This window comes from Miniopterus natalensis, chromosome 2, assembly GCF_054644295.1.
Source record: "Miniopterus natalensis isolate mMinNat1 chromosome 2, mMinNat1.hap1, whole genome shotgun sequence".
Taxonomy (NCBI): Eukaryota; Metazoa; Chordata; class Mammalia; order Chiroptera; family Miniopteridae; genus Miniopterus; species Miniopterus natalensis.
The window spans coordinates 7,033,248-7,057,455 of NC_142082.1; the positions used below are offsets into that span (position 1 = coordinate 7,033,248).

The 24,208-nt window shown below is 41.0% G+C and overlaps 2 protein-coding genes across 9 annotated transcripts in view; one reads left to right on the forward strand and one right to left on the reverse strand.

Moving 5' to 3' along the window:
* Positions 1 to 1,097: 1,097 nt before the first annotated feature.
* RWDD4 (RWD domain containing 4) lies at positions 1,098 to 10,916 on the reverse strand. Of its 4 annotated transcripts, XM_087814076.1 has the most exons (8): positions 10,691 to 10,916; positions 8,056 to 8,136; positions 7,434 to 7,543; positions 7,207 to 7,354; positions 5,673 to 5,790; positions 4,860 to 4,909; positions 4,724 to 4,726; positions 1,098 to 2,868 (listed from the first exon to the last, which is right to left on the reverse strand). In XM_087814076.1, the coding sequence occupies exons 1-8, from the start codon at positions 10,712 to 10,714 to the stop codon at positions 2,836 to 2,838; spliced, it is 567 nt and encodes a 188-aa protein (XP_087670202.1). In that variant the 5' UTR covers positions 10,715 to 10,916; the 3' UTR covers positions 1,098 to 2,835. The 4 variants fall into 4 exon arrangements, 3 of the variants coding, with proteins under 3 accessions (XP_087670202.1, XP_087670201.1, XP_087670203.1); XR_015714015.1 differs by having other exon boundaries at positions 4,724 to 4,909; XM_087814075.1 differs by lacking the exon at positions 1,098 to 2,868 and having other exon boundaries at positions 3,890 to 4,909.
* Positions 10,917 to 11,216: 300 nt separating this feature from the next.
* The window catches only part of TRAPPC11 (trafficking protein particle complex subunit 11), a 38,305-nt gene continuing 25,313 nt past the window's right edge, over positions 11,217 to 24,208 (forward strand). The window contains exons 1-10 of one of the 5 annotated variants that reach the window (XM_016218309.2): positions 11,217 to 11,322; positions 12,892 to 13,116; positions 15,333 to 15,502; positions 16,149 to 16,219; positions 17,207 to 17,321; positions 18,842 to 18,941; positions 19,280 to 19,353; positions 21,101 to 21,197; positions 22,872 to 23,005; positions 23,630 to 23,777. In XM_016218309.2, the coding sequence (XP_016073795.2) occupies positions 12,913 to 13,116; positions 15,333 to 15,502; positions 16,149 to 16,219; positions 17,207 to 17,321; positions 18,842 to 18,941; positions 19,280 to 19,353; positions 21,101 to 21,197; positions 22,872 to 23,005; positions 23,630 to 23,777 (1,113 nt within the window). In that variant the 5' untranslated portion in view covers positions 11,217 to 11,322; positions 12,892 to 12,912. The other 4 variants (XM_016218308.2, XM_016218310.2, XM_016218311.2 and 1 more) reach the window with 4 other exon arrangements.

Here is a 24,208-nt window from a genome sequence, read left to right on the forward strand (position 1 = left end):
TCCCACTAAAACGCTGCTGGTCAAGTCCCTCGAGGATCCCTTCACTCACGCATCACAAACTGCATGGCACACACTTTAGGTCATACACACATCACCTTGTCACATAACTGAAAGCACACAAGTTCCAGGGGCACATCTGTAGCGTCGGGCAGAGCTTTGTGAAGGCTCCAACCACCCAGCTAATCTACAGTGTTGGGGCCTGTGGAGAAAGGACGTGGAAGGACTGAGATGCTAAAGCTAAGATCAAAATGAGAGGAAGTCCAAAACCCAGTGTCACCCCACGGGCTTTTATACACTGCGAGCAATTACTGTTTCTCATTTTGAGACATCTCCATGGTCCTTTCCTAAACCTACTCGATAACTTAATAGTTTGTTGTGCCTTACTCACTTCTGAATAACTGGAGTATATACCCGAGGCTCGTGCTCCCATTTCTTCTCGGCAGGCTCTCAGCGCCTTGCGTCCTGCACCGAGTTGTGATGTGCGTACACGTTCCATGGACTCTACAGGTGGGCTTCTTTGGAAGGTGAGTTCTTTCAGAGCGAATTTGTGGTTATTTCTATGCTGCCCAGAGGCTCTACCCACCTGGTGCCACTTTAAATTAAAATCCTGGCTTGAGGTTTTCTGTTTTTTTTCCAGATGGCCCATATGGGGGGAATTTGGGCTGAAATCCAAGAGAGAGGTAGCCTGTTATAAGTGGTCAGGAGAGTACATGTGTGATATTTACATTTTACCCTTCCTTCAACAAAGTTCAAGAGAAACGGTCCTCAGGGTCCACCCCCCACTGAGGAACAGTGCTCAGCCTCAAGCATGGGGGTGTGTGTGAGACCCCTCACCTTGGGCAAATCCTGGACTTCACCTCCTGTCCTCTTGGATCTCTGAAACTTGAAAACAAAAGTTGTCCTTAACCTTTACGTCCCAACTTTCACTTAAGTTTTTAGATTGGGTACTCTTTCCTTCTCGTCAGCTCATTTAAAAAATTTTTTTAATCCAACGGTTTGAACAGTTTCTAGTAGGAGGGTACACCTTGCACCATAAGACTAGGCAGGTTTACAAAATTAACGACTCAAGTCATCTGAAATAAGACGTAGAAAAACCATTGTGTGTAATTCAGGTTTTATTGCTTATTAATTATGCCATTCCATACAATTTTAAGTAAACAGAGTTTGAGAAAATATATTGGGAGTGTTGACCAGTGATGGCTGTATTGATGAGAATGGTCAAGTGTCTGACACAAGGTAGTAGAGGCACCGCTGCCACCATCACCTCCCGGAATTTGTACATTTTATATAAAAACAGTAAAAATAGTTCATTGGCATTTTACTAGCATTATTCTTGGTAATCTATGAACCAACGATAAGCTTGAACAATTTCAGACTCTTCAGAGAAAAACAAAGTACTTTCTTCCACTAGTAGATGTACCAGTTTGTTTCTTAAAAATCAGGCAAATCAACACAACAAAAAAGTACACACACAACCCCAATTTCAGTGGCCCTGAATTTTAATGTTTCTATCGTATTATTTCAAGAAATAAATGTGACTCAGCTTTTAAAAATGAGATTAAGCTTCTTCACTGTGATTATACTTACTTTATAATTCAAATGATTTAACCGAAACCAATGCCAGCCCAGTAAAAACCAGGAATACAGCTCAGGGTGCTCTTATGCTAAGGAAACTTCTTTAAAACTCAGTTGTTCTTTAACAACTCAAACCCAAGCTGCACGGGTGTAACCGAGCAGAGCAGTAGTTCTAAGTAGTTTTAAAGCTGGGGAGCAGAAACAGCATCACTGTAAACACACAAAGATATCAGTAACTCTCTGATAAAACTGCACTAATAGTTTCCTCTATTAACGATTAAAAAAAAAAGCATGTACTACAGTTCAGCATTTGCAATACTTCTATTATCACAAAGATGCTGGGGTTGAGAAATACATCTGAATACTCGAAACAAAACATGAAATGGGGTTTTATGCTAAATCATTTACAAGACCTCAGTTACCAAACAACTAACGATATACACTAGCAGATAAATAGAAATTTATTAAGACCACTGTCTTCAACAATACAAAAATTAAATATTAAGGCATCTTGTACTCCCATCTTGGTAATGCAGCGAGGAGAAATGTTTTAAATAGAAACCAGCACTTCCGTTCGGATGCGGGGCAGACTTGTTTTTATATTATATTCTTCTATTCCACACACCAGGAACGCTTCCATGATCAAACAGTACCCAAACCAAGAGAAAAGTATAAACAGATATTCATTCACTTACTAAAGTTCACCCTTGGGGAGGGGGACCCACAAAAATGAAAAAGAATATTATGTGTAAAGCTCAAATACCAGGATTTAAATTTCCCTGAAGCAACTTATGCCTCAGTGATTCCGGGAAGAGGAGAGGAACGCCTTTCAAGATGAGAAGCTTACTGATACGGACCATGCTGCGGAGGGACTGCTCACTCAGTGTCCTACTCCCTGGGACAGGAGTTTTGGAAAAGGGCTTCATACTTAAAAAGACACTATCAGATCCACTAGAATAAGTTCATATAAATTAACATTGATTATTCAGTATTCTCATTTGTCCACTGACAAAGCTCAAAAGGCTCCCAAAGTATACGAACCAGTAACATTTTCACCTTTTATTAAGGCCAGGTTTGTGAAAATAATTTACTACAACCAAATCTCTTCATGAACTTGCAGCTTAAAACATTTTCACGTAGGAAACGTACAAAAAACTTGTTTTATAAAAAGCCACCTCAATACCAGAAAAGGGTGATGGAAGATTTTGAACCCAGTTTGCTGTCTAAAGGATGCTCTTCCCTTGTTTGGAATTCCAAGCGCTATTCATCATCTTTTGTGCCACTTTTGCTTAACTATAAAAAAAGATAAAAGAAAGGTTCAGGTTTAAGCTATCATCGTGCGTTATTTCCACTTCATGTCAAAGGCAAACATCTACGGCTACTGGAACAGGAGACAGCAAGGTTTCACCTCCAGCTTTCACCATATCTAACACTTAAAATGGAGTCTCTGCAGATACCACCCCATAGAACAAAGGAGGAAAATCCCTCGAAGATTTCCAAAAACCAAACCGGAACCAAGAATATACAGAAGGTGCCATTTGGAAAATGAATGATAGCTTCTGTTTTTGTCTTCTTTATAAACAATAAATTCTTTTTTAATCTAAAATTTTCTATTGTGGTAAAAAACATAAGGTTTATCATCTTAATCAGACACTTCTTTTTTAAATCAGAGTTAATGTGAAAGTGCGCATACTTAGATCCTAAACCCATGTACTACCTTAGAAAATCCTGGGAAACACAAGAACCAAAAAGCGCACATTCTATTAGTGCTCTAACAGAAGAACGTTAGTGACGGTATTACCCTGTCACGCTGCCTCTCTAAACGCCACGGTACACTCGGGAGAGATCGAGGCAAATGACACCTTAATGTTATGATGCAGATAGCTTTGACCTTGTAGGCCCACTGAGAGGGCTGCCAGGACCTGCCAGGGGCTCAAAGACCACACGTGGAAACCACTAACTTAGGGTGCTGGAATTCTGAGTCCCAACCGTGACTATGTGGTAACCTCCCTCTTAAAAACATCTCTCCCATCTCCCAAGAGTGCTGGATTAAATTTTATATTCTTTTATAGCCTGAAACTCTAATTTGCATTAGCAAGGACTCTCTTAAAAAGAAACACCTCCTGGAGCTAGGGGAGGCTAAGCACTTCGCCTTTGGGTTGCTCAGGTTATCCTTCTGCTCATTCATAGCTGGGACCTGCTGCATGAACAAGATGCATTCTCATTCTGACTGAGGCACCAGCTCAGCCTGGGACTGAGCCTGCACCCGGGCGTGTGCCCTGACTGGGAATCGAACCCGCCACCCTCCAGTGTACAGGATGACGCTCCAACTGAGCCACACTGGCCAAGACATGGAGCATTTTCAAGACACGGCAGACTTAGCTGGTGAGATGCCTATGAGTACACCTGGGAACACGGAGCATTCACCAAGCACCAGGGCAGGGGCTGCAGGAGATGCAAGGATGCCAGAGGGGCCTCTCCCAGAGATGGCTCATATATAGCCAGCCTCTCGCCCAGGAAGGTGAGCAGCTGTTTCTCTATTCCATCTGCACCTCATGGCTCCCTACTCCCACGCAGTATTTTTGTACTAGAGTCTAGAAGCACAAAGATTATTTTAAACAGATTTTATAGAAAAGGCATCCCATGGCCCAAACAGCTGACTTGAAAATAAACTTTAAGAATATGCTGTTTGTAAGTTGCCCGTATTTGTAGGTCCTCACTAAACTCATCTTTACCTCTCCTTGGCTCACACTGAATACTTCTAACAGTACTGGCACTAACTGCATGCAAAATTCATTTCATGAACTTCTACAAAGAGAATGAACTTACTGTGTTAAGTATCAGTTTAACAGATTTGAAGCTACAAATCTGCGAGAAAAATACTGAGTAGTTGGCAGAAAAATTCAAAATGGAAAGTAAACAATTTTAAACAACAAAAACAGAAAATCTTTCTTGATAATGATGGGAAACAACTAGGCTCTGACCTAAATAAAATACTTAATTTCTCCTAAGAAATCAAAGCATTTCTTTCCGTGATGTGTTCCTTCAGTTTTCCTATTATCACTAATTGAGAGTCATAGTTAAGTATGTCCATCCTAAGACGTACTTACACAAACAGTCATACTTCATTGCAGTTATAAATACTTACATGCTGAGTGTAAAAAAGGAAACAGATGTCCCGATGAGATCCAGAGGTGGAGGGGGAGAAAATGGGAGATAAAGTGTCATTATTCGATGGCAATAGTCACAAGTTTTTTGAAGACTAGAATAGAAGTATTGTATACCTTCACCACGTCAACCCAGTTCCAGCCTCGAGGAAGCTCTCCTTTGTGATCTAGAGGAGAAAAAAGAGTCACTTTATTTTTAAGACCAATCAGTAATTTTTAAATTAATTAATGTTGAAATAAATAAGATTATATACTATTCTGCACAATAGATAAAAAATTTAAATTTCATATTTCTAAGTTGAAAAAAGTCGATCACTGTGGTTCAAAGCACTGTTTTCCTGGGCACACGTGCCAAGTATTTCAGGTGCACCGTTTGAGAGTTCCCCTAATTTCATTCAAGACAAAACTTGATAGCAAGGAAAAAATATGGAGGTGAGTTGGTAATGCCAGGAAGAGAAACTGACCAACTTACTAGTTTCATGCACTTGTACAAAGATCTTGCTGCTTACAAAGTCACTGCTTATTTCAGTAAGAAACTGTGCCAAGACCTACTGGTGTATCAGACGTCATTTCAGGTGAAAGCTATATTTCAAAAAGTTTTCAATAGTACACATATTTGCCAGAGGTAAACAAACAGAAAAATCCCAAGCATGCCAGAGAGGTACCAGCAGGACACACGTCTGTGTCCTATTCTAATGCTCCCGAGAGTCAGGGCCCACTTCTTCTTCTACCTTCTTCTACCTTCTCGGATGTCCTCTCTCGTGGTGAAGCAGGAAGTATTGTCAACACACGCCTGTGACCTAATACAGCCTCTGATCCAAATGCTCCAAGAGTAAGAGACTAATCTAAATGTAAACAAACTTACTAAGCACCCATATCGCACTAAAAAGCAATGCGTTTATTTGTGTTAGAGAACGAAAAAACACGAACCTGTTTTATCTGCCAGTTTACGTTTTTGGGCTTTGGAAAGCTGCTCTCTTTTCTCTTTTTTCTTACTTGATGGGGCTATAGTAGGAGTTTCAACTGAAATGATATTGCTTACGGATGTCTAGGGAAAAAAAAGGAATTCTTAGACCCATGCCTTAAAACTCACTGAATTACACAAAATATGGCTACATCCTGAAATGAGTTGAAAGTTTTTAGACTTGTGAAGTAAATTTGTTCATTTACTTATTAGTTCAGGTGAACTTAGCATATTGGTTTCACTCTTCTAAAAGTTCATAAGATGGACACAATGTTAGTGCAACTGTTGTAACCAAGTCCTTCAGAAAGATCTGATACCAGCATTATGGTGAAGCTCTGAAGCTCCAAGGCAACTTTACAATTTAGCTAATTTGCTATTCTTTGGAAGTTTAAATAAAAAATCACATGTGCCTACTTAGATTACCAGGGTTCCCCAAAGAAATGAAGGAAATCTTTAAAACAGGGGGTGGGCAAAAGTAGGTTTACAGTTGTGAGTATGGGAAACAGAATTTATTCTTGTATTGCTATTTATTAATTATTATTTATTTGTATTACAACTGTAAACCTACTTTTGCCCACTCCTGTATTTCGGTTCATGTAGCCTAAGTTTACAATAGGCAAAATTTAAAATGCTCACGAGGTGCAAGCATTGCTATGGATGCTGTACATTAGTACTCATTTGATCTTTGCTACAGTCTTTTATCAGGTAGATGCTATTCTAACTGCCATTTTACAGGTGAAGAAACTGAGCACAGTGTGAGATGAAGAAACCTGCCCAGAGTCATGCAGTGAGTGGTGCAGTGAGGGTCTGAACCCACCTGGTCTGGCCCCGCCCCGACCTTAGCTCCCGCCCTCGCTGCTTCTCCAGCTGCCTCGAAGTGTCCTGTGCTCCCCTGGGAACGTGGAAGCAGAACTGCTCGAGTGCACGATGCGGCCTTCGCCATCAAAACTTACAGCTTGGTTCACAGACAAAACTCACTACTGATCACGCAAACATTTCAGTGCAGGATGGCCAATACACAGATGCTCATGGTCGGAAAAGATTCTTTCCTAAAGTAATTCTAGAAGAAATGTATACTTTTCCTATTTAATAAAGTTCCCTTAAGCTGCAATACCTTCAAACTGAACTGTTTATAGCTAAATAAGCCTCATTAAAAATTTCATACATTAACTCTACATAAGAAATCCCCTTTCTGAGCTTTTTAGGAGATTTAAGTAAAATTGAAAAATATAGTTTCTACAATGTCTTCAGTTTTGGCGGGCACATGAAATATTCTAGTCTTATAGGAAAGGTAAAATATGGAGAGTACAATTTAATTTTTAAAGTTACATAGAAGCTAAGAAATCTAAAATTCATTGTTCTTATTTAACTCGGATGTAACTCACTTTAACTAATACAAAATCTCCTTTCAATTAAATAAAATAAAGTAGTAAAAATTAATTACTAACAGTAAAATCAAAACAATAAAAAAAACCTGGTAAAAACAAACCGCACACTCACTGTAGAATTGACGGGATGGTGATTCTCCATGAACTGCTCTTTGTTGTCCTTGGCATATTCGAACAATGTGTAGGTCATAGCGGTGCCGAGATTAACTTCCACCGCTTCCTGCAACTTGGCCAATATGCTCTGCTTTACGGCTGAGGATCTATAATGCATAAGAAATATACTAAGAGAAGAGCCAAAGAGTATTAAAAAATACCCAATGAAAACAAAACACTACTCACATGGTGTTGTTAAAGAAAGCATTCATAGATATAATTGGAGGTGTCTGAGGATATGTTTCTGTCCAGGAAATCTCTATTAAGAAGGCTTTGGGATCACCATTTTCACCTATCTGAAGAAAAGGGAAACCTTAGGCTTGTAAAAAGTGATACAAATACAGAATATTAAATTATGATCTTTAGAATGAATTCTTTCCAATGCTCATGATCAGGTCAGTGGTTAGAGCGTAGGCCTGCACACCAAAGGGTTATGGGTTTGATTCCCAGTCAGGGGCATGTACCAGGGTTGCAGGTTCCATCCCCGCTTCAGTTGGAGCGTATGCGGGAGGCAACCAATGGATGTGTCTCTCTCACATCGATGTTTCTCTCTCTCTCTCTCCCCCCGTCCCTGCCACTCTCTCTAAAGATCAACAGAAAAAATATCCTCAGGTGAGGATTTAGCAACAAAAAAATAAATTAAAAAAAAACTGATGTCATAGTGACGTGTCCTCATTTAAATGCTTCAGAAAGTCCAAAGACATAATAAATCCAAACCACTAAATTTAAAAACAAAATCAACATTTTTAGCAACCTTTAGTCTTTTGCAGCAAATGAGGAGCTTCTCCTACTCATGCCATTGTCTTACCCTATACTGAAATGAAACTGGACTTAATTCCCGGAAACTGTCATCTCCTTCATATATAGAACGTAATGCTTCCAGTTCCATCTGAAAGAAATGAATCAAATGGGTTTCGTTTAGTGGGATAAATGGATTAGAAACAGATGGCCTTTACTTTCTGATTCAAGCCCACTCAACTATGTAAAACTTGACTAACTCTTCTGGCCTTAACTGTTTATCATATATTTGGGTGTACCAACACATCACAATAATACTGATACTAATACTTTAAAACTATATGCCAGGCACCGCTAAGCATTTTACAGTGTATTATCTCTTAATTCTCACATCAATCCTGTGAAGAAAACCTCACGGTTTTTTCCTTCCCATCAGGGGGCAAATAAGATTTGGTCTAAAGCAGCTCCAAAGCCTGCGCCCTTTATCACCCTGCTAAAGAGCAGCCTCGGGCAGAAAGAGCATGAAGAAGCATTACTTATACATCTTATACTTGTAATCCTTCCCACAGATTGATATACAACTTGAAAAACCACTTAAGGACAATAAAAAGAACTCTGAAAAAATGATAGTTAGAAAAAGGTTGACAAGGATCTACCCCAAATGGGAAAAAGGACTGTCAGAGGAAATGTAACTAACTAATAATCCCTGCCTGGAAATATTTCTTAGAACGCTGAGGGCTTGCAGACAAGAAGACACCATTGCTGTTGTGATTACTGATGACCACCTGAGAAGAGAAGCAAGGAGACTGCATGTGGACACATATTTTAGTTTTCAACAAAATGCATGTCATGATTTCTACAAACTAAAGATGGGTGGATTTGATCTATGCAGACATAATTTTAGCATATATTATTAAAGAAAGTGTTTGTGAGGACCTGGAAAAGAAGTAGTTCCTAAGACCTAGAAAGCATATACAAAACAAGATCTATGTAAACAACCCTTCTCAGAGAGGGTAACCTGATTGGTACATTGGGGAAAGGCACGAAACAGTCTACCTGGATTCCAGTAAGGCTCCATAGATTCCTTTTGCTACATTTACAGAAATTCAAACTGGAGTCAAGAATAACTGATAAGTGTCCTGGCCAGGGTAGCTCAATTGGTTGAAGTGATGTCCCGTACACCAAAAGGTGGTGGGTTCAATTCTTGGTCAGGGCACATACCCAGGCTACAAGTTCATGCCCCAGTTGGGGAGCGTGCGAAAGGCAGCAGATCGATGTTTCTCTCACTCTCTCCCTTTCTCTCTAAATATCAATAATTTTAAAAAGGGAATAACTGAGATTAGGTTGGAACAAACTCAAAGCATAGTGCTACTCCTCCTGTCCTTAATTCTTTCCTATATTTTAATTAATGACCTAGACAAGAACAGACGTTGAAGGCAGGCTTGCCATGTTTGTTGATGACAGTTAGGTGGGATAGTGAGAACAAGAATTGAAAAAGTCCTCAACGAAACAATCCAACAAGATGAAACTTGGCAGGGTAAAGTCCCTGGACACCTAAACACACAAGGACAGGGTGGAAGACCCACCGCTTTGCATAAAAAGTTTTTGCTGACAGTAAACCTAACTGTAGAGCACTGTAATGCCAGCATTTTAAAACGGGATGTAAACAGATTTATCATCTGTCCACAGACACACGATTCCAGGAGGATTTTTTTAAAAAATTGGACACCGAGAAAAGCTAAAAAACAAAGAAAAACCATTTAGTATGAGAAGAGGTGGTTTGGAAACACGGGGCAGGAAACCTGTCTTCAGGGATCTGGAAAAAGTACTCACGTGGGAAGGACGAACATCCTCCTGGGCCCCGCCACGGGCGTTCCGACTCGGCACCACCGCGGGCTCTAAGGCCCGGGGCCCACGGGGGCTCGGGGGAGCCGACACCGCGCTCGTGCCCGGCTCAGGGGCTCACCGGCAAGAGCATTTCAGAGGGGACCCGGGTGCCAACGAGCTCGCTGGACTTCGGGTCCTTCAAAGGTAACTTACAACCCAGAGGTTCCACTGCACCTACCGTGCAAAAGCGCTGACTTTCAAGCAGCAGATTATCCTAAACGACCAGGGACCTGCTAGTCACCCAGGGATCTCCCACCCGAGTCCCGACCCCACCCCGGGGCCGCTGGCTCTCCGCCCTCGTGGGCCTCCCTTCCTCCGTCCACGGGACAAAACCAGGAGGTTCCCCCGGAGAGGACGCGCCGCCTCCCCCGCAACTCGACGTGCGCTCAGTTAGGCGACCACGGGGTGGAAGAGCGCCGCCGCCTCACGCACGGCCAGCCCGGGGCGCCGGGTCATCTTTCCCTCCATCTGAAGTTTAACTCGACTGCGTGTCAACAGGTTTGAAGTTGAAAGGTGACCAGGCGCCACCACGCACAACTCACCACGCGCGGGCCGCCCCGCGGGGTTCCCGCGAGCCCGGCGCGCCGCGTCGCACTCTCGCTACGAGGGGGACCTGCGGCGACCCCGGGCCGAGGAAACGGAAGCCTCGCGGGGAGCGGGGGCAGCGGCGGGCGCACCTCCGGCGGAGCTCGCAGGGCGCGGGTCAACCGGGCACCCAGCCCCTCGGGCGAGGCCGTCCGCCCGGGCGCCGGGGGTCGCCGGGGCGGGCGCTGGGCGGCGCGCCTGCGCGGGGACGGGGGCGTGCAGCCGGGACTCACCTCCTGGTCCTCGTTGGCACTCATCGCGCCGGGCGCGGGAGCCTCCCGGGCGGACGGCGTTCGCGACGCCGCAGAGAAAGCGCGAGCGGCGGCCCCGAGGCCCGGGCGTCCCCGTTCCGCGCCCTGGGCTGCGGGAGGCACACCCTTCGCACCGCAGACGACGGTCACGCGCAGCCCCGGCCCTCGGGCGGCGCGAAGCCGCCGGCTGTAGGGCTGCGGGCGCGGAACCCGGGGCCGTGGCAGGCGGGGCTCCGGTGTGTCTGGGGAGAGACGGCGGAGCAGCAACGGCAGACGCCCCGCCTCCTCTCTCTTCTCGCTTCTCCTATTGGCTCCTTCTCTCTCCGCCCAGCTCCTGCTCCTCCCGGAAATGGAGCGTCTTCCCTACGTTTTGTGGAGCGGCGTAAAGTTTCTGGGTCGCGATTGGTATAGAGCGCTGTCACTCAAGCGCAGAAAGGGCTTCCTGGGCATGCGCAGACGGGCAGGGGGAAGTCCTGCTTGCTGGAACCGGCGCAGAGGCGGCGGCTGCAGGAGCGGGCCCCGCGTTCTTAGACACCCCCGTCTGCTACCCCTCGTCCGCCGCTGGCTGGGGGCGACCGGTCACAGCTGCAGCGGGCCCAGTGCGTGCGGCCTGGGTGAGTCCGGGCCCGGAAAGCTCAGGGGCCAGGCGACAGCGCCGAGGGAGAGGGCCGGCTCCGAACAATGCTGACTTAGGGGCCTGCGTCTGGCGGCCGTGTCCGCGGGGGCAGCGCTGGCGCTTCTCTTCTGGCCCCGCCGCCCCCGTCTCTAGGGCCTCCAGGTTCCAGGGGCGACGGGAAGGAAGAGAGTCCGCCCGTGGGGCTGCAGGGTGATATCTCCTCCTGTCCTGAATTCCGCGACCCTGGGCCGGCCCCTTGGCTTGGATCAGTTGTTGCTTCACATCCTCAGCATCAGCTCTTTGCTATCGCCCAGGCCTCGAGCTGTCGTTTTGTAGCTGAACGTCTTTGAATCTTATCCTTAGGAGCCTCGTCATACTCCCTGAACCTCCTAATTAAAAAATAGCGACCGCGTCCATTTATCTCGCACCATCAGGCCGCCTTTCTTTGCCGTGTGCGCCTGCCCTTTCCTAGAGCCCCCCTGTTGCCCCCACGCAGCCCCAGACCGCCTCCCTCGCGCGGCCTGGGCCCCGCCGCCTTCACTCGCTGCGCCCGCGCCTCCTGCCTCGTCGGCTGCTTTCTGCTGCTTTCGGGAGGAAGGAATTCCTCCCACGCGCTGCCATCGCGGTCCCTACCACCTCTGCACCTGTCCTTTGCCATTCCCATTCCTTTGCTGCAGAAGTAGCACGACCCAAAGTGCCAAAGCTTTTAAGGTAGAACGTGCAAGAATTTCTGATACAACTTTAATTATTTGGAACAGAATTACAATAATTTATAGCTGCGCCGTCCAGTATGGTAGCCAGTAGCCGTATGTGCAATTGAAATAGGCTAGACCTATTGAGGTGTGCTGTGAATGTACAATACACACCAGATTTTGAAAACTTGGTACAAAAAGTAAAATATCGTGTTAATGTAAAATGACAGTATTTTAGATACATTGTTTAAATAGAATATTACCATTAATTCCACCTGTTTCTATTTTTTTTAGCATGACTGTTAGAAAATGCATCTAGGCTACACAGCAGGGTTGAATCTGCAGATGTGGAACCTACCACAGACACGTAGGGCCGACTATTTACAATAATTGGCATATTATTTTAATATCTCAGGAATTCAGAAATTAGATGTTAGTAATTACAGAGAAATTAGAGATAATTATTCTTTATTGTATATCTAAGTCGATTATTTATCTTTATAACTGAAGTAGGTCGTGAGACCTATTTTAATTTGACAATATTCCTGCTTTCTTGGTCTGCTTATCCCAAAGTTCTGAGTGCATTTTGAGATGTTACCTGAAAATATTGATATGTCTTAAAGTTGACTACCTTTGTAATATGAAAGATTTTTTAAAGAAATACAATACCGATAGTTACCAAGTTCCAGTAGGTCAATTTAGGAATTAAAGTTTTCAAAAACTTTTGATCTCTTTTGTATTTTCTGGACAGTTTGCGAACACTTCAAAGTCTTTTACCTTTTTGTAATTTTTTTTAGTGACAAAGATTCATATATTAGAAATGGGTATGGGCTTTTAAAAAATGAGTTATGAACGTATCAACATTTGTATTTCAGGTCTTTCTTAACGCCTTGAACATGAGCCCCACACAGTGGGACTTCCCAGTGGAATTATGTTGTCGGCCTATGGCCTTTGTTACTCTTACTGGCCTGGATGTAGTTTATAATGCTGTCCATCGAGCAGTCTGGGATGCTTTCTGTGCCAATCGGAGAGCTGATCGGGTACCAATTTCTTTCAAGGTGCTTCCAGGTGACCACGAGTATCCCAAATGTAGACCCAAGGTAATGACATTATGATTGCATGGGGGCTCCCCCTCTCTCCCGTGTGTGTTTGTGTGTGTGTGTGCGTGTGCGTGTGCGCGCGCGCCCGGGCCAGTGTGTTCAGTGGTTAGAGTGCTGGTCTGAGCACTGAAGTGTCTTAGGTTCAATTCCCAGTCAAGGGCACGTACCTGGGTTGCAGGTTCAGTGCTCGCCTGGTCAGGTCTTGTGCGGGAGGCAACCAATCAATGTTTCTCTGTCTCATCTTCCCTCCCACTCTCTCTAAAAAAAAAAACAAACAAACAAAAAAAACAATGGAAAAAATATCCTCTGGTGAGGATTAACAACAACAAAACCCAAAACCCTGGGCTTTATCTTGTCTGTAATACATTACAGGTATGTTTAATAGTAGTTATGTTTTTAATCCCAGAGGAATAATTATAATTATTAAACTTTTTACCCTATGAGCCTAGGTTTTCCTTTTTTCATTTGTTTAAAAAAACAAAAAAATCTAAGTTTCACATTCCCAGTTCATCATGACCAGCATCATTAGAGAATCCATGGTCTTTACAGTTTCACACACATTTTTTGAGCACTCGCTTTGTGTTAGGTACCTGGAGCTGGTGACAGAAATTTAAATGAGACATGCTCTCTGTCCTTGGGGAGTTCTACATAAACAGCTTATTCAGTATGGAATGAGGAAAGGTATCAAGTTCAAAACTGACTTTTAGGGTGGACATCATAGTAGAGACTCTGATTTACGTAGAAAAATAATTATAATGATATAGTATTAATTGCAGCTAATGTCAGTTTACTTAAGAAAGTTATATATATTGATTGACTTGTTATTTATTGTAATCATATGAGGTTGGTCTGAAAGTCAGTTAACAAGGCATATAGATCAAAATACCGTCCCCCCCCTTTTTTGTGTGCCCCAGAGTAGTATTTCTGACAGTCTGGCCTCTGAACCAAGTACATCATCATCATCTGGGTTCTTATTAAAAATGTAAATGCCAGGCCTCCTGAGTTAAAGTCTGGGAGGGTAGGACCTATGCCTGGTCACCAGCTTATTCTTTTGCTTATGTGTTTGAGAACCACACACTGGAGACACAGTTTCACATGCTGAGCCCTAAAAACTGAGCTCTCTGAAATTGTGTAAGTAACAGCACCCTTGGCCCTTACACGTTTTTAGTTTTATTTTTTTATTTTTTAAAAAATATATCTTTATTGATTTCAGAGAGAGGAAAGGAGAGGGGGAGAGAGAGATAGAAACATCAATGATGAGAGAGTCATTGATTGGCTGCCTCCTGCAGGCCCCCTCCTGGGGATCGAGCCTGCAACCAGGACATGTGCCTGACCAGGAATCGAACCCCGATCGCCTGGATCCTAGGTTGACGCTCAACCGCTGAGGCACGCCTGACTGGGCGGCCCTTACACATTTTTTAAAATATGGTGTTTGTGTCAGGAAAGGCCAGTGGCCCGGTACAACTCACCCCCTTTTCTCCTCGATCCATTCTCCAGTTCACGAGCTTTTGTTTTCCTTTGCCCAGTTCTTTCCTGAGTCCCCAGGTTTTTTGTGTCAGGTTTCCTTGCTGTTCTGGTCATTCCTCACTTGAAGTAGACCTGAGACTAACATGAGCTGGAGTAGTCTGGGTCAGTGCGGGTGCTTTGGAAGTAATTTGAAATTTCAGCGGGATTCTCTAGGGCCAATTCATCTTCTGCACCCCTTCCCACGACTTGGCACTTAGTGCTCACCCCCAAGTGACCACTGTTCTGCTTCTGTGTTTAAGAATTGTCCTTCATTTTTTCTGTCATCCGCAAGTAAGGTGAAATGCCATCCTGCCAATATGCCCTGAAACAAATGAAGCCATGTTGGGTTTTAGATAATAGTTTGAGCAGCTTTTATGAAACAGAAACTGGGATGGCGAGGAATACAAGTCAAATTTACCTGGAAAAGGCTGTTTGCTTCCCGGGTATTTGAGAGCCTTGACATCATTAGAATCACTCAGCTTTGGCCGTTCTTTAAATGGAAAGTGTCGCAGCTCTGGGATTGAGATCTACCTCTACTACTTTCTAGCTCTTATTTAATCTCTGTAAGCTGGGATTTCCTCATCTTATTAAAAATCGCTCATGTATATACCGAAGGGGTAAATACCCAGAAAGTGCCTGGGGCTCAGGAACAGGTGGTTTCTGCTGCTGTTGTCATCAAGTAACTCTTCAACTTCTGCCAATGTTTGCAGAGAACCTCCTATGAGTGGTACATTCCAAAGGGGATCTTGAAGACGGGCTGGATGAATAAGCACCTGAACCTGGTGCCGGCCCTGGTGGTTGTGTTCTATGAGCTGGACTGGGACGAGCCCCAGTGGAAGGAGAAGCAGTCCGAGTGCGCTACCAGAGTGGAGATAGTCAGGTCTGGTCGTCTCCGCTTGTCAGGTTGGGTCGTATGTGTCTGTGGTTTACTAACATTCATTGAAAGCAGCTGGGTGCTGTTTAGACTGCAGTGGTCACTTTGGGGATTGCTGACTTCCAGTGACACGTTCAGTTCCAAACAGGAAGCGTTAATGTTAATTTATATAATGCTAAGCAGTATGAAGAGATCAGAAGACGGATTGGTCTGAATTTCCAAATGCTGCTTTTTGTGTCTATAATATATTTTTTGATGATATAGTAATTTGCTCTTCAGTCTCATAATACTTTTGCTTTATTGACATTTGAGTTTCAGAACAGTTCTTTTGAATGACTACTCTGCAATGTATCACTATAAAGATATTGTATTATAACTTCTACGTGAAAGTATATGTTAAACTTTTGCTTTCAGAACAGACTTTGGTAAGGAGCAGAAGCTTGATGTGAGGTTATATTTTTGGAATGATTATATTTTCAAAATTTAAATCAGTGTGATATATATGTTTCTTTGTAAGGAGGAAAAGATTTCCTCTAATCTGGGGGTTTTTTAGTTGAAGTTTCTCTTTCTTCGAATTATCAAACTTTTATGTAAAGTCTTGTATTTTTTAAAAACAATTTAATTATTTAATGTTACAATTTTTCCATTGCAGGCAGAGTTTACAAGGCAGAAACACAAAAGTGGCAGTGGTTCTAATTCAGAAGAAAACCCCTTTGCCCCCAGGTATCAAAAAGTTAATAACGAATTAATTGCTTTATACTTCCAATTCTTATTACCAAGGAGCGTTAATGTTGAAATCTTTTATGCATTCAGTTATGCAAAAGACAGTGTGTTAACTTTAAAAAGTACATGCATAGTGCTTATATAAAAATTAAGAATATTCCAGAGTCAGATCTTAAGCCCTCCTCCCTGTTGCGTGTCCCCCGGTGTAGGCCTGTAGCAGCTGACAGAACAGTTATCACTTGATTTTTTTAAAATTGATTTTAGAGAGAGAGGAAGGGAGAGGGATAGAGAGAGAGAAACATCCGTGATAGAGAAACATCAGTCAGCTGCCTCCTGCACACCTCCTACAGGGGATGGAGCCTGCAACCTGGGCATGTGCCCTGACCGGGAATCAAACCCATGACTGGTTCATGGGTTGACACTCAACCACTGAACCACACAGGCCGGGCTATCTGTTTGTTTTTTTAAAAAATGTTGTTTACTTATCTGAAATCTATTTGAAATTATATTCCTCATGAAATATTTTTAGTTGTTAATTTGCAATAGGGCCAAGAAAAATGCAATAGGATTTCTAATTTCCTGTAAGAAAATGCCAAAGTTTCAAATGCTGCTTCTACCTTGTTAGACACTGAGAGGCCAAAATATTTTTTTGTTTCTGTGTTGAAACTTGTAGCGTGCTAAATCCACTTCCATGAATTATTGCTTCCATTTTTAGTTACGGTTTTTGGTTAGTTACTTGGCATGTGTGTTGGCATTACTTAGCCTATGTTGGCTCAGTAGAAAATTCCATAGTGTTTCCCTAACGGATATGTACTGTGTAACTTCTAAGAACCCACTGTGCTCTCAAGGGCCCCAGGATTCCTACTGGCATGGTGACAGTGGTTTGGGTTTTTAGTCTTAATTGTGTTGTTCAGATGTGGGGAAGTGCTCATTGTGAAGAATGCATTAATTATTTTCTCTCTTTATCCTTGTGGGTCTTGTCAACAGGAGAGGATGTTATTGCTTCAGAAAGGGCTGCAGCTTTATGTAATGCATGTGAACTCTCAGGAAAGTCTTTGTTTGTACTGCCCCACACTGACCACCTTGTGGGTTACATTATAAGGTAAATGAAGGTCTTTTTTTTTTAATATGATTTATTGATGTCAGAGAGAGGAAGGGAGAGAGAAAGAGAGATTGAAACATCAGTGATGAGAGAGAGTCATTGATCGGCCACCTCCTGCACACTCCCTGCTGGGGATGGGGCTGCAACCAGGAGTGGAACCATTTGTCTCCTGGTTCATGGGTTGACAATCACTGAGCCACGCCCGCCGGTAGAAGTGAAGGTCTTTGAAATATTTTCCTTTAGATTGTTGACTAGGCATTGCAAAATTGGTAGTTTTTAGAAATTTAAAAAAATATGTTAGTGGGGAAAAATTCAAATGGTACTGAGGATATAAGTTTTAAAAAAAGTCCCCTTTGTCAACTACTTAACCTTCTCCAATTCCTTGAGGTACCACTATCAGCAGCTTATTACACTTGAACTTTGCCCAAAGGCCAAGAAGCCATCAGCTTCAGTTAATAATATTCTTTCAAACATTATACAGTTCAAAGTTAAAATCTAATTAAAATTATTTTCATAGTTAAAAAAAATTTTATACTGTAGCTTTGTAAATAGAAAATATGAATCTCAGAGGCCCTGCCCGGGGTAGCTCAGTTGGTCAGAGTGTTGTCCTGCCATGGGAAGGTTGCCAGTTTGCTCTGTCAGGGCAACCAATGAATGAGTAAATAAGTACAACAACCAATCTGTGTTTCTCTCTCCCCTTCCACGCTCTCTAGAATCAATCAGTTTGTTAAAAAAAATTAAAGAGAAAGTATTAACCTAGAAAGTCCAATTTAAAATTTAATATCTAATTTAAAATTTTTTATTTAGTTATTTTTTTTTTTTTCTTTACATACTTCCCTTAGATGTGTTTAAACTCTTCGAATACAACTTCAGAGTTCTGTTTTGTTAGGAGGAAAACCCCTGAAGTTCCACCTTTGCCTGCCTCTGAGTTGGGCTTTCTCTCGAGCCCGAGGCACACACACTTTGGAGATGTACCGGCTCACAGAGGGAGCTTAGTTATTTAACCATCTCCAGGCGCGTTTTCTCTGTTCCTGTGTAATTGCAAAGTCGAGGAGAGAAACAGACTTAAATCATGCCAGTGTTACTTCGCCTCTTGGCTAGTTCTCATTTTCGGTCCCTTTCCCATTAGTTTTGTTATCCTTTAGACCCTAAATATTAAAATCATAAAAAATGGTCAAATCTATTGGAGTGTTGGATATCTGTTTCTTTTAGACTTCCCATGAAATTATTAAACAATGGTGGAAGTCATTTTAGAGGTTACCTAATTTTTACAAGTTACAAAGTTATTTTTATCACTTACTTTTTGGATTGTAAAAAAATAGCTTTCCAGGAGTTTTATATTTAGATTTTTTTTTTTTAAATCTGGAAATTCAGATTTTGCTTCACTTTTTATTTTAATCATGAGGTAAACTAGATAGTATCAGAATGTTACGTTTGTTTCTTACAAATATGATTGTTAAATAGTTTTATTTAAAATAACTTCAGTGTTTGAGTGTTGTTTTATCATTATTTTTAAACAGATTAGAAAACGCCTTTTATGAACATGCACAGACCTATTACTACACAGAGATCAGAAGAGTGAAATCTCACAAAGAGTTTTTGAATAAGACAACTCACCAGGTGCGTGCCTTTCCTGAGGAGGGACCACGAGTGTCCCAGAGCAGGCTAGTTTGAGGGAGCCAGTAAACGTCTCTAATACTTCTGATGTTTTAAATGGGCTTTGGTACTTCTAAAGTTTTTTTAAAAGCTAACTAGATTTTGTATCCGTTGCCCTTAAAGTTCTTAAATACAGATTTTTATAGCTTTCTTAACTCTACTTATTTGTTGGAATAGTTCTTGAACATTAATTTTGAATGTTTTCCTTATACTTTTGTGTCTCCTCTTAATAAAAGTTATTAAAATTTTTATATGTTTTAAGAGAATATGTGTAATGATATCTTTTTCTATTCTTTTTTCAGCTTTTATTTGTTAGACATCAGTTCAAAATAGCTTTCTTCAGTGAGTTGAAACAAGATACACAAAACGCGCTGAAGTAAGTTTTGAACAGTTGTCAAACAAAATTTTTCTTATTTTTAAATAAACAATAATGTATGTATTGTCAATTTCTGAATCACAACCAAGTTAATTTTAAAATGTTTATGTTGATTTAGATTCAGGTGTGTAGTATTTACTTTGTTTGCCGAGTGGTGAGTGGGATATAATAGTTTTAGATTTAAAAAAAATTCTATTGGAAGTAAATGTCATAGTGTTATAGGCTTTCTGGTGTACTTCCATTAAATGTCATAACCTAAAGAAATATAATATTAAAATTTTCCCACTTTCTACTTCTTAGTTGTATATTCACTAAAGTGCTGCTTGTGTTAAGACTGATTTCCAAAGTGAAATGTGCACTGAACATTATCTAAATCAGACTATGAATTCAAGGTGTGTAGTGCATTCAGTTCCACTATGATTTTGTTTATTAGTTTTTTAATTGATTTTAGAGAGAGGAAGGAAGGAAGGGAGAGAGAGGGAGGAGGAAACTTTGATGTGAGAGAGAAACATCAGTAGGTAACCTCCCGATCAAGACCCAGCCGGGGACCAAACCTACAACCTAGGTTTATGCCCTGACCTGGAATCTAATCCACCGCCTTTTGACATTCCAGTCAGCTGAGCCACACCGGCCAGGGCATGATTTTATTTTTAATTAAACTTGTTTTTTGGTTTATAATGCCCGTCAGTAGCATCATTGTTCATTCGGAGGCTCTGCTTAGAGCTTTGATGTGTAGCTGCCGATGTCTTGGCAGTGGTTAAGCATTTTATTCCTTTGCCGCAGTTTAATTAAACGTGGTCTCTTTCTGGCTTTGGCAGTGGCAGTGTAACAAAGGGATAAAAAACAGCGTTATATCCTAACATTGAGGACAGGCTAAGTGTACAGGGAGAAAAACAGAGAAATAAATAAAAATATATCTGTTATTCAAAGGAATAGTGCAGAAACCTGTGTGTGTGTGTGATTATTGAGGTGCTAGGCACCAGATTGTGTTCTCTAAATCTCAACAACTTCAGATCATTATAGCTGGCTTTAATGTAGTTCATTTTTAATCCATGGTATTTATTAGTTAACACCTTTAATTTTAGTTCTGTTTAAAACCAATTTTGGAAAAAAAAATTCACGTGAAATTAGGAGCAGTTTTCTTTGGAGAAGACTGTTGAGATTTCTTCCTTACCTTCCATGTTCAGGGTAGGCCTCTGTCTGCCAGGCTCATCTTTCTCCTTTCTCCCCTTTTCTGTCCCAGCACCAGCCACCCTAAGGACATTTCCTGCTCCAGGCTGTACCCAAGACCAGTGCTGTCCACTTACCTTGTAGAGATGCTCGGGTTTAAAAGCTGTGGACCTCTGTTGTCTTGCTAGTACCTTCTTTCCTAATACAGTGTCTATTTGTTTGAGAAGTTTATGATGACACTTTTAAGAATGCCAATTTTTAAATGTAATTCTGGACAATTGTCTACTTTCGTTTTCAACTTATTTTTTATCAGTTATTGACAGATGTTAATGACAGGACAGTGTGCCAGTGATGGTACTGTTCTTAGTGAAAAGTTGTTGAATCTTCTCGCACATTATTAATCAATATATCACTTTGCAGGAAATCAGAGGCTAGTACATATATGTTATTGACTGTTGAGTGCTGAGAAATGTTGACTCAACATTGGCTCTGTTACTCTTAATAATTTGATTCTTAGGAATCTTTTCTTAAAATTAACTTATGTCATAATTAACTACCTTCCTTATGTTTCTGTTAGGAATTATAGGACTGCCTATAATCTTGTACATGAATTGAGAGCTCATGAAACTAACATTCTGGAAATTAAGACTATGGCAGGATTTATCAACTATAAGGTAATAGTTCTAATTCCAAATAAAGAAAATTTATCTTTAAGTATCAGATTATCTTTTTAAAATTTGAAAACCAAAATTAGTTACTTGTTCTGAAAAGTATTTGATTAACTATGGTCTTCTTTTATGTCCTTTATCTCAAGGATGCCTGGTGCTTAGCAGCCTAATTGCAGTGCCTTGGCTTTGAGTTTATGAGTGTCAGTGTTCTCACTTGGGGCAGTTTTACTTTTGTTAAACTCCTCTACAGGGTCTTTTGTTTGTTTTTAAGTGGGAGCAGGAAGGAGGGGGAAGAAAGCTGCCTATATTATTGAATTTTTAAAGGTTTAATCTATTAGAACTATGTAAGGCTTTCTTGCTTTAATGGCACAGCCATAGGAAAGGTGTATCTATTCACTTTAGTGGAAACTTTTATACATATTATTTATGCATTTTAAGATTATACATGGAAGAAATAGATGCTCCCAGAAGGCAAGTGAGGGCCGTTTGTTTTGCTTTTAATCTTTCCACACTCAGTAATTTTAAGATGGCTGGCACTGGATTGGTGATGTGAGGGCAGATGGATACTTTAATTCATTATTTCTGTGTTAATTGGTTCAGCTTCTGTAGAGAATATTTTTGCAATGACTACAAATTTAATGTGGATGTCCCCTTTAATTTAGCAATTCCATTTCAGGAAATTGATATGTACTGAGAGTTGCAAATCACACAGGTGAGAATATTTATTGCATCCTGTAATAGGAAAATATTGGAATCAACCCAGAAATAAGTGACTGGTTAATATAAATTATAACTCCAAACAATGGACTATTATATAACTATTAGGAATGAGACAGCCCCATATGTTGATATGGAATGAGATCCAAGATATGTATATTTTTAGGTGAAAAAGTAAGGCACAGAGCAGCATATTTAGTGAGATGCTATTTGTGTAAAGAGAGAGTTTATGTATAAACGCACACACTTTTCTGTGCACAGAATATATCACAAAACATATTCTGGGAGCTGGTTGCCTGTGGAAAGGGGGTTGGATGGCTGAGGGACAGGGACAGGTGAGAGGCTTAACTTTTCAAGTGTTCCTTTGTCCCTAAAATAATAAGATTAAAACTGGTATAAGTATATGGAAATAAGTTTAGTCTTTGTTTCTTTGTTTTCCCTTTTACCCTACATATGCATAGATTATTACTGTTTCGAAATGGAATCCCCAACCCGAAGCTGTCAAAAACTTTTATAGTCCTTGTTTGATATGGAAGCTACTGTGCTCTATTGTGCTGCAGAGAATCCTTGGCTTTCTGATAATTCTAAAACTGAAAGTTAACCTGTCCTTTCTTAGTTACCTGCTGGAGATATTTTATTTTTGCCCATCTTTATGTTCTTCATTGGGTATATATTTTTGTGATATTTTTATACTATTAAAAGTATAAAAGGTATAGAAAAAGTCTAAGGTATAGAATAGACTCAGTACAATGCTGAGTAACTTTATTTCATTTATCAAAGGGTCATAACCTGGTTTTAGTACAACCATTGTCATAAAGAAAATCAGTTCTATCTCGGAGAACTTCAGAGAAGGCAGCTCCATAATCTTTGTAAAATTTGTCTCAAAGTTGACACATTTTTAAATGAATATGTCTTTGACTTTGATTTTCTTCTTTCTGTTGGGGTTGGTTTTACATTTTGCAGATCTGTAGGTTGTGTTTTCAGCACAACACCCCATTGGATGCCATTGCTCAGTTCCGAAAACACATTGACTTGTGTAAGAAAAAAATCGGAAGTGCGGAGTTGTCTTTTGAGCATGCTGCATGGATGTCTAAACAGTATGTTTAAGTTGTAATTTTAGAATTTTTTTTTTTTTAAAACATACTTGGGATTTGGAGGGATAGAATTAGCATGGACTTTTGTTCTAAACTGGACTCAGATTGTTGTTAGTAAGTAGGTTTTTAATCTTGTCTAAATGTGTTTCCAGCAATAGTAAATATTAATTCATACAGTTCCTTAATGGAAATCAGTTAATTCATGGAAATCTTTCATTCAACATATATTGAGGGTCTGCCATGTGTCTAGGTACTGAGAATATAGCCGTGAACAAAGCAAAATCCTAACTAACATGGAAATTCCTTTTTGAGACTGATGTTTAAAAATTGCTCCTAGAGGCCTGGATGCATTTGAGTCGTGGCAACCATGTTGACATCTAGTTTGGGAGTATATTTATAAAGGTTTGCTCAGAACAGTTGACTTAGATACAGAATCTATGTGTTACCTACAATTAATTAGTGTGTATTAGTATTTATACAAGAGATACCCATTAATTAGTTCATCAGTAGCATTATCTTAATACAGTCTGCTGAGACTGTGGTTTCAGTATGAATAATTATAGAAGTAAGCTTTTCCTTTTCTTTTTCATTCCTTTTTATTTCTTGATTTTTTTTCTTTTCTTTAAGATTCCAGGCCTTTGGAGATTTATTTGATGAAGCTATTAAGTTAGGGTTGACAGCTATTCAAACTCAGAATCCTGGTTTCTATTACCAGCAGGCAGCGTACTATGCCCAGGAGCGGAAACAGCTCGCAAAGTCCCTCTGTAACCATGAAGTAAGTTACTGACTCCCTTGTGGTCTGGCGTTTAGGACGCTGATTCCTCTTCTCTCAAAGGAAGAGAAAACTAGCTGGTGTGGGTAATTTTTTCCTAGCCTTTGAATGTAATCAGCTTTTTATATTTTGGGGATTATAATTATTTTCAGTTTTAACCTGTACTCCATTTCACCTGTGAATTAAAGCACAAGTTTTTCTTTGAAGAAGTGACTTATTGTCAATAAGCTAGTGATTTAGACAAGAGAAAATTACTTTAAAGTAAAAGCCACACTGTAAGTCCAGTGTTTTGTTTTTGTGCTCACTGCTGTAGGAGTTTGAAGGACACGTTTTTATTTTGACCCACCAGAGAGGATAACTCTGGACTTCTTTCTTTTCCTGGGGTTTTCCTCTATGGAAAACTCTTCAGAATCTGTTTGAGACATAATGTTAAT

Bases quoted from the DNA above. Each gene is read 5' to 3' on its own strand.
- RWDD4 (XM_087814075.1), bottom strand. From the start codon at position 10,714: ATGAGTGCCAACGAGGACCAGGAG. The intron at 7,544-8,055 runs GTAAGACAATGG...CCTTTTCTTCAG, and splicing joins CAGTTTCATTTCAGTATAGG to ATAGGTGAAAATGGTGATCC. The intron at 5,791-7,206 runs GTGAGTGTGCGG...TTTTTTCCCTAG, and splicing joins ACCATCCCGTCAATTCTACA to ACATCCGTAAGCAATATCAT.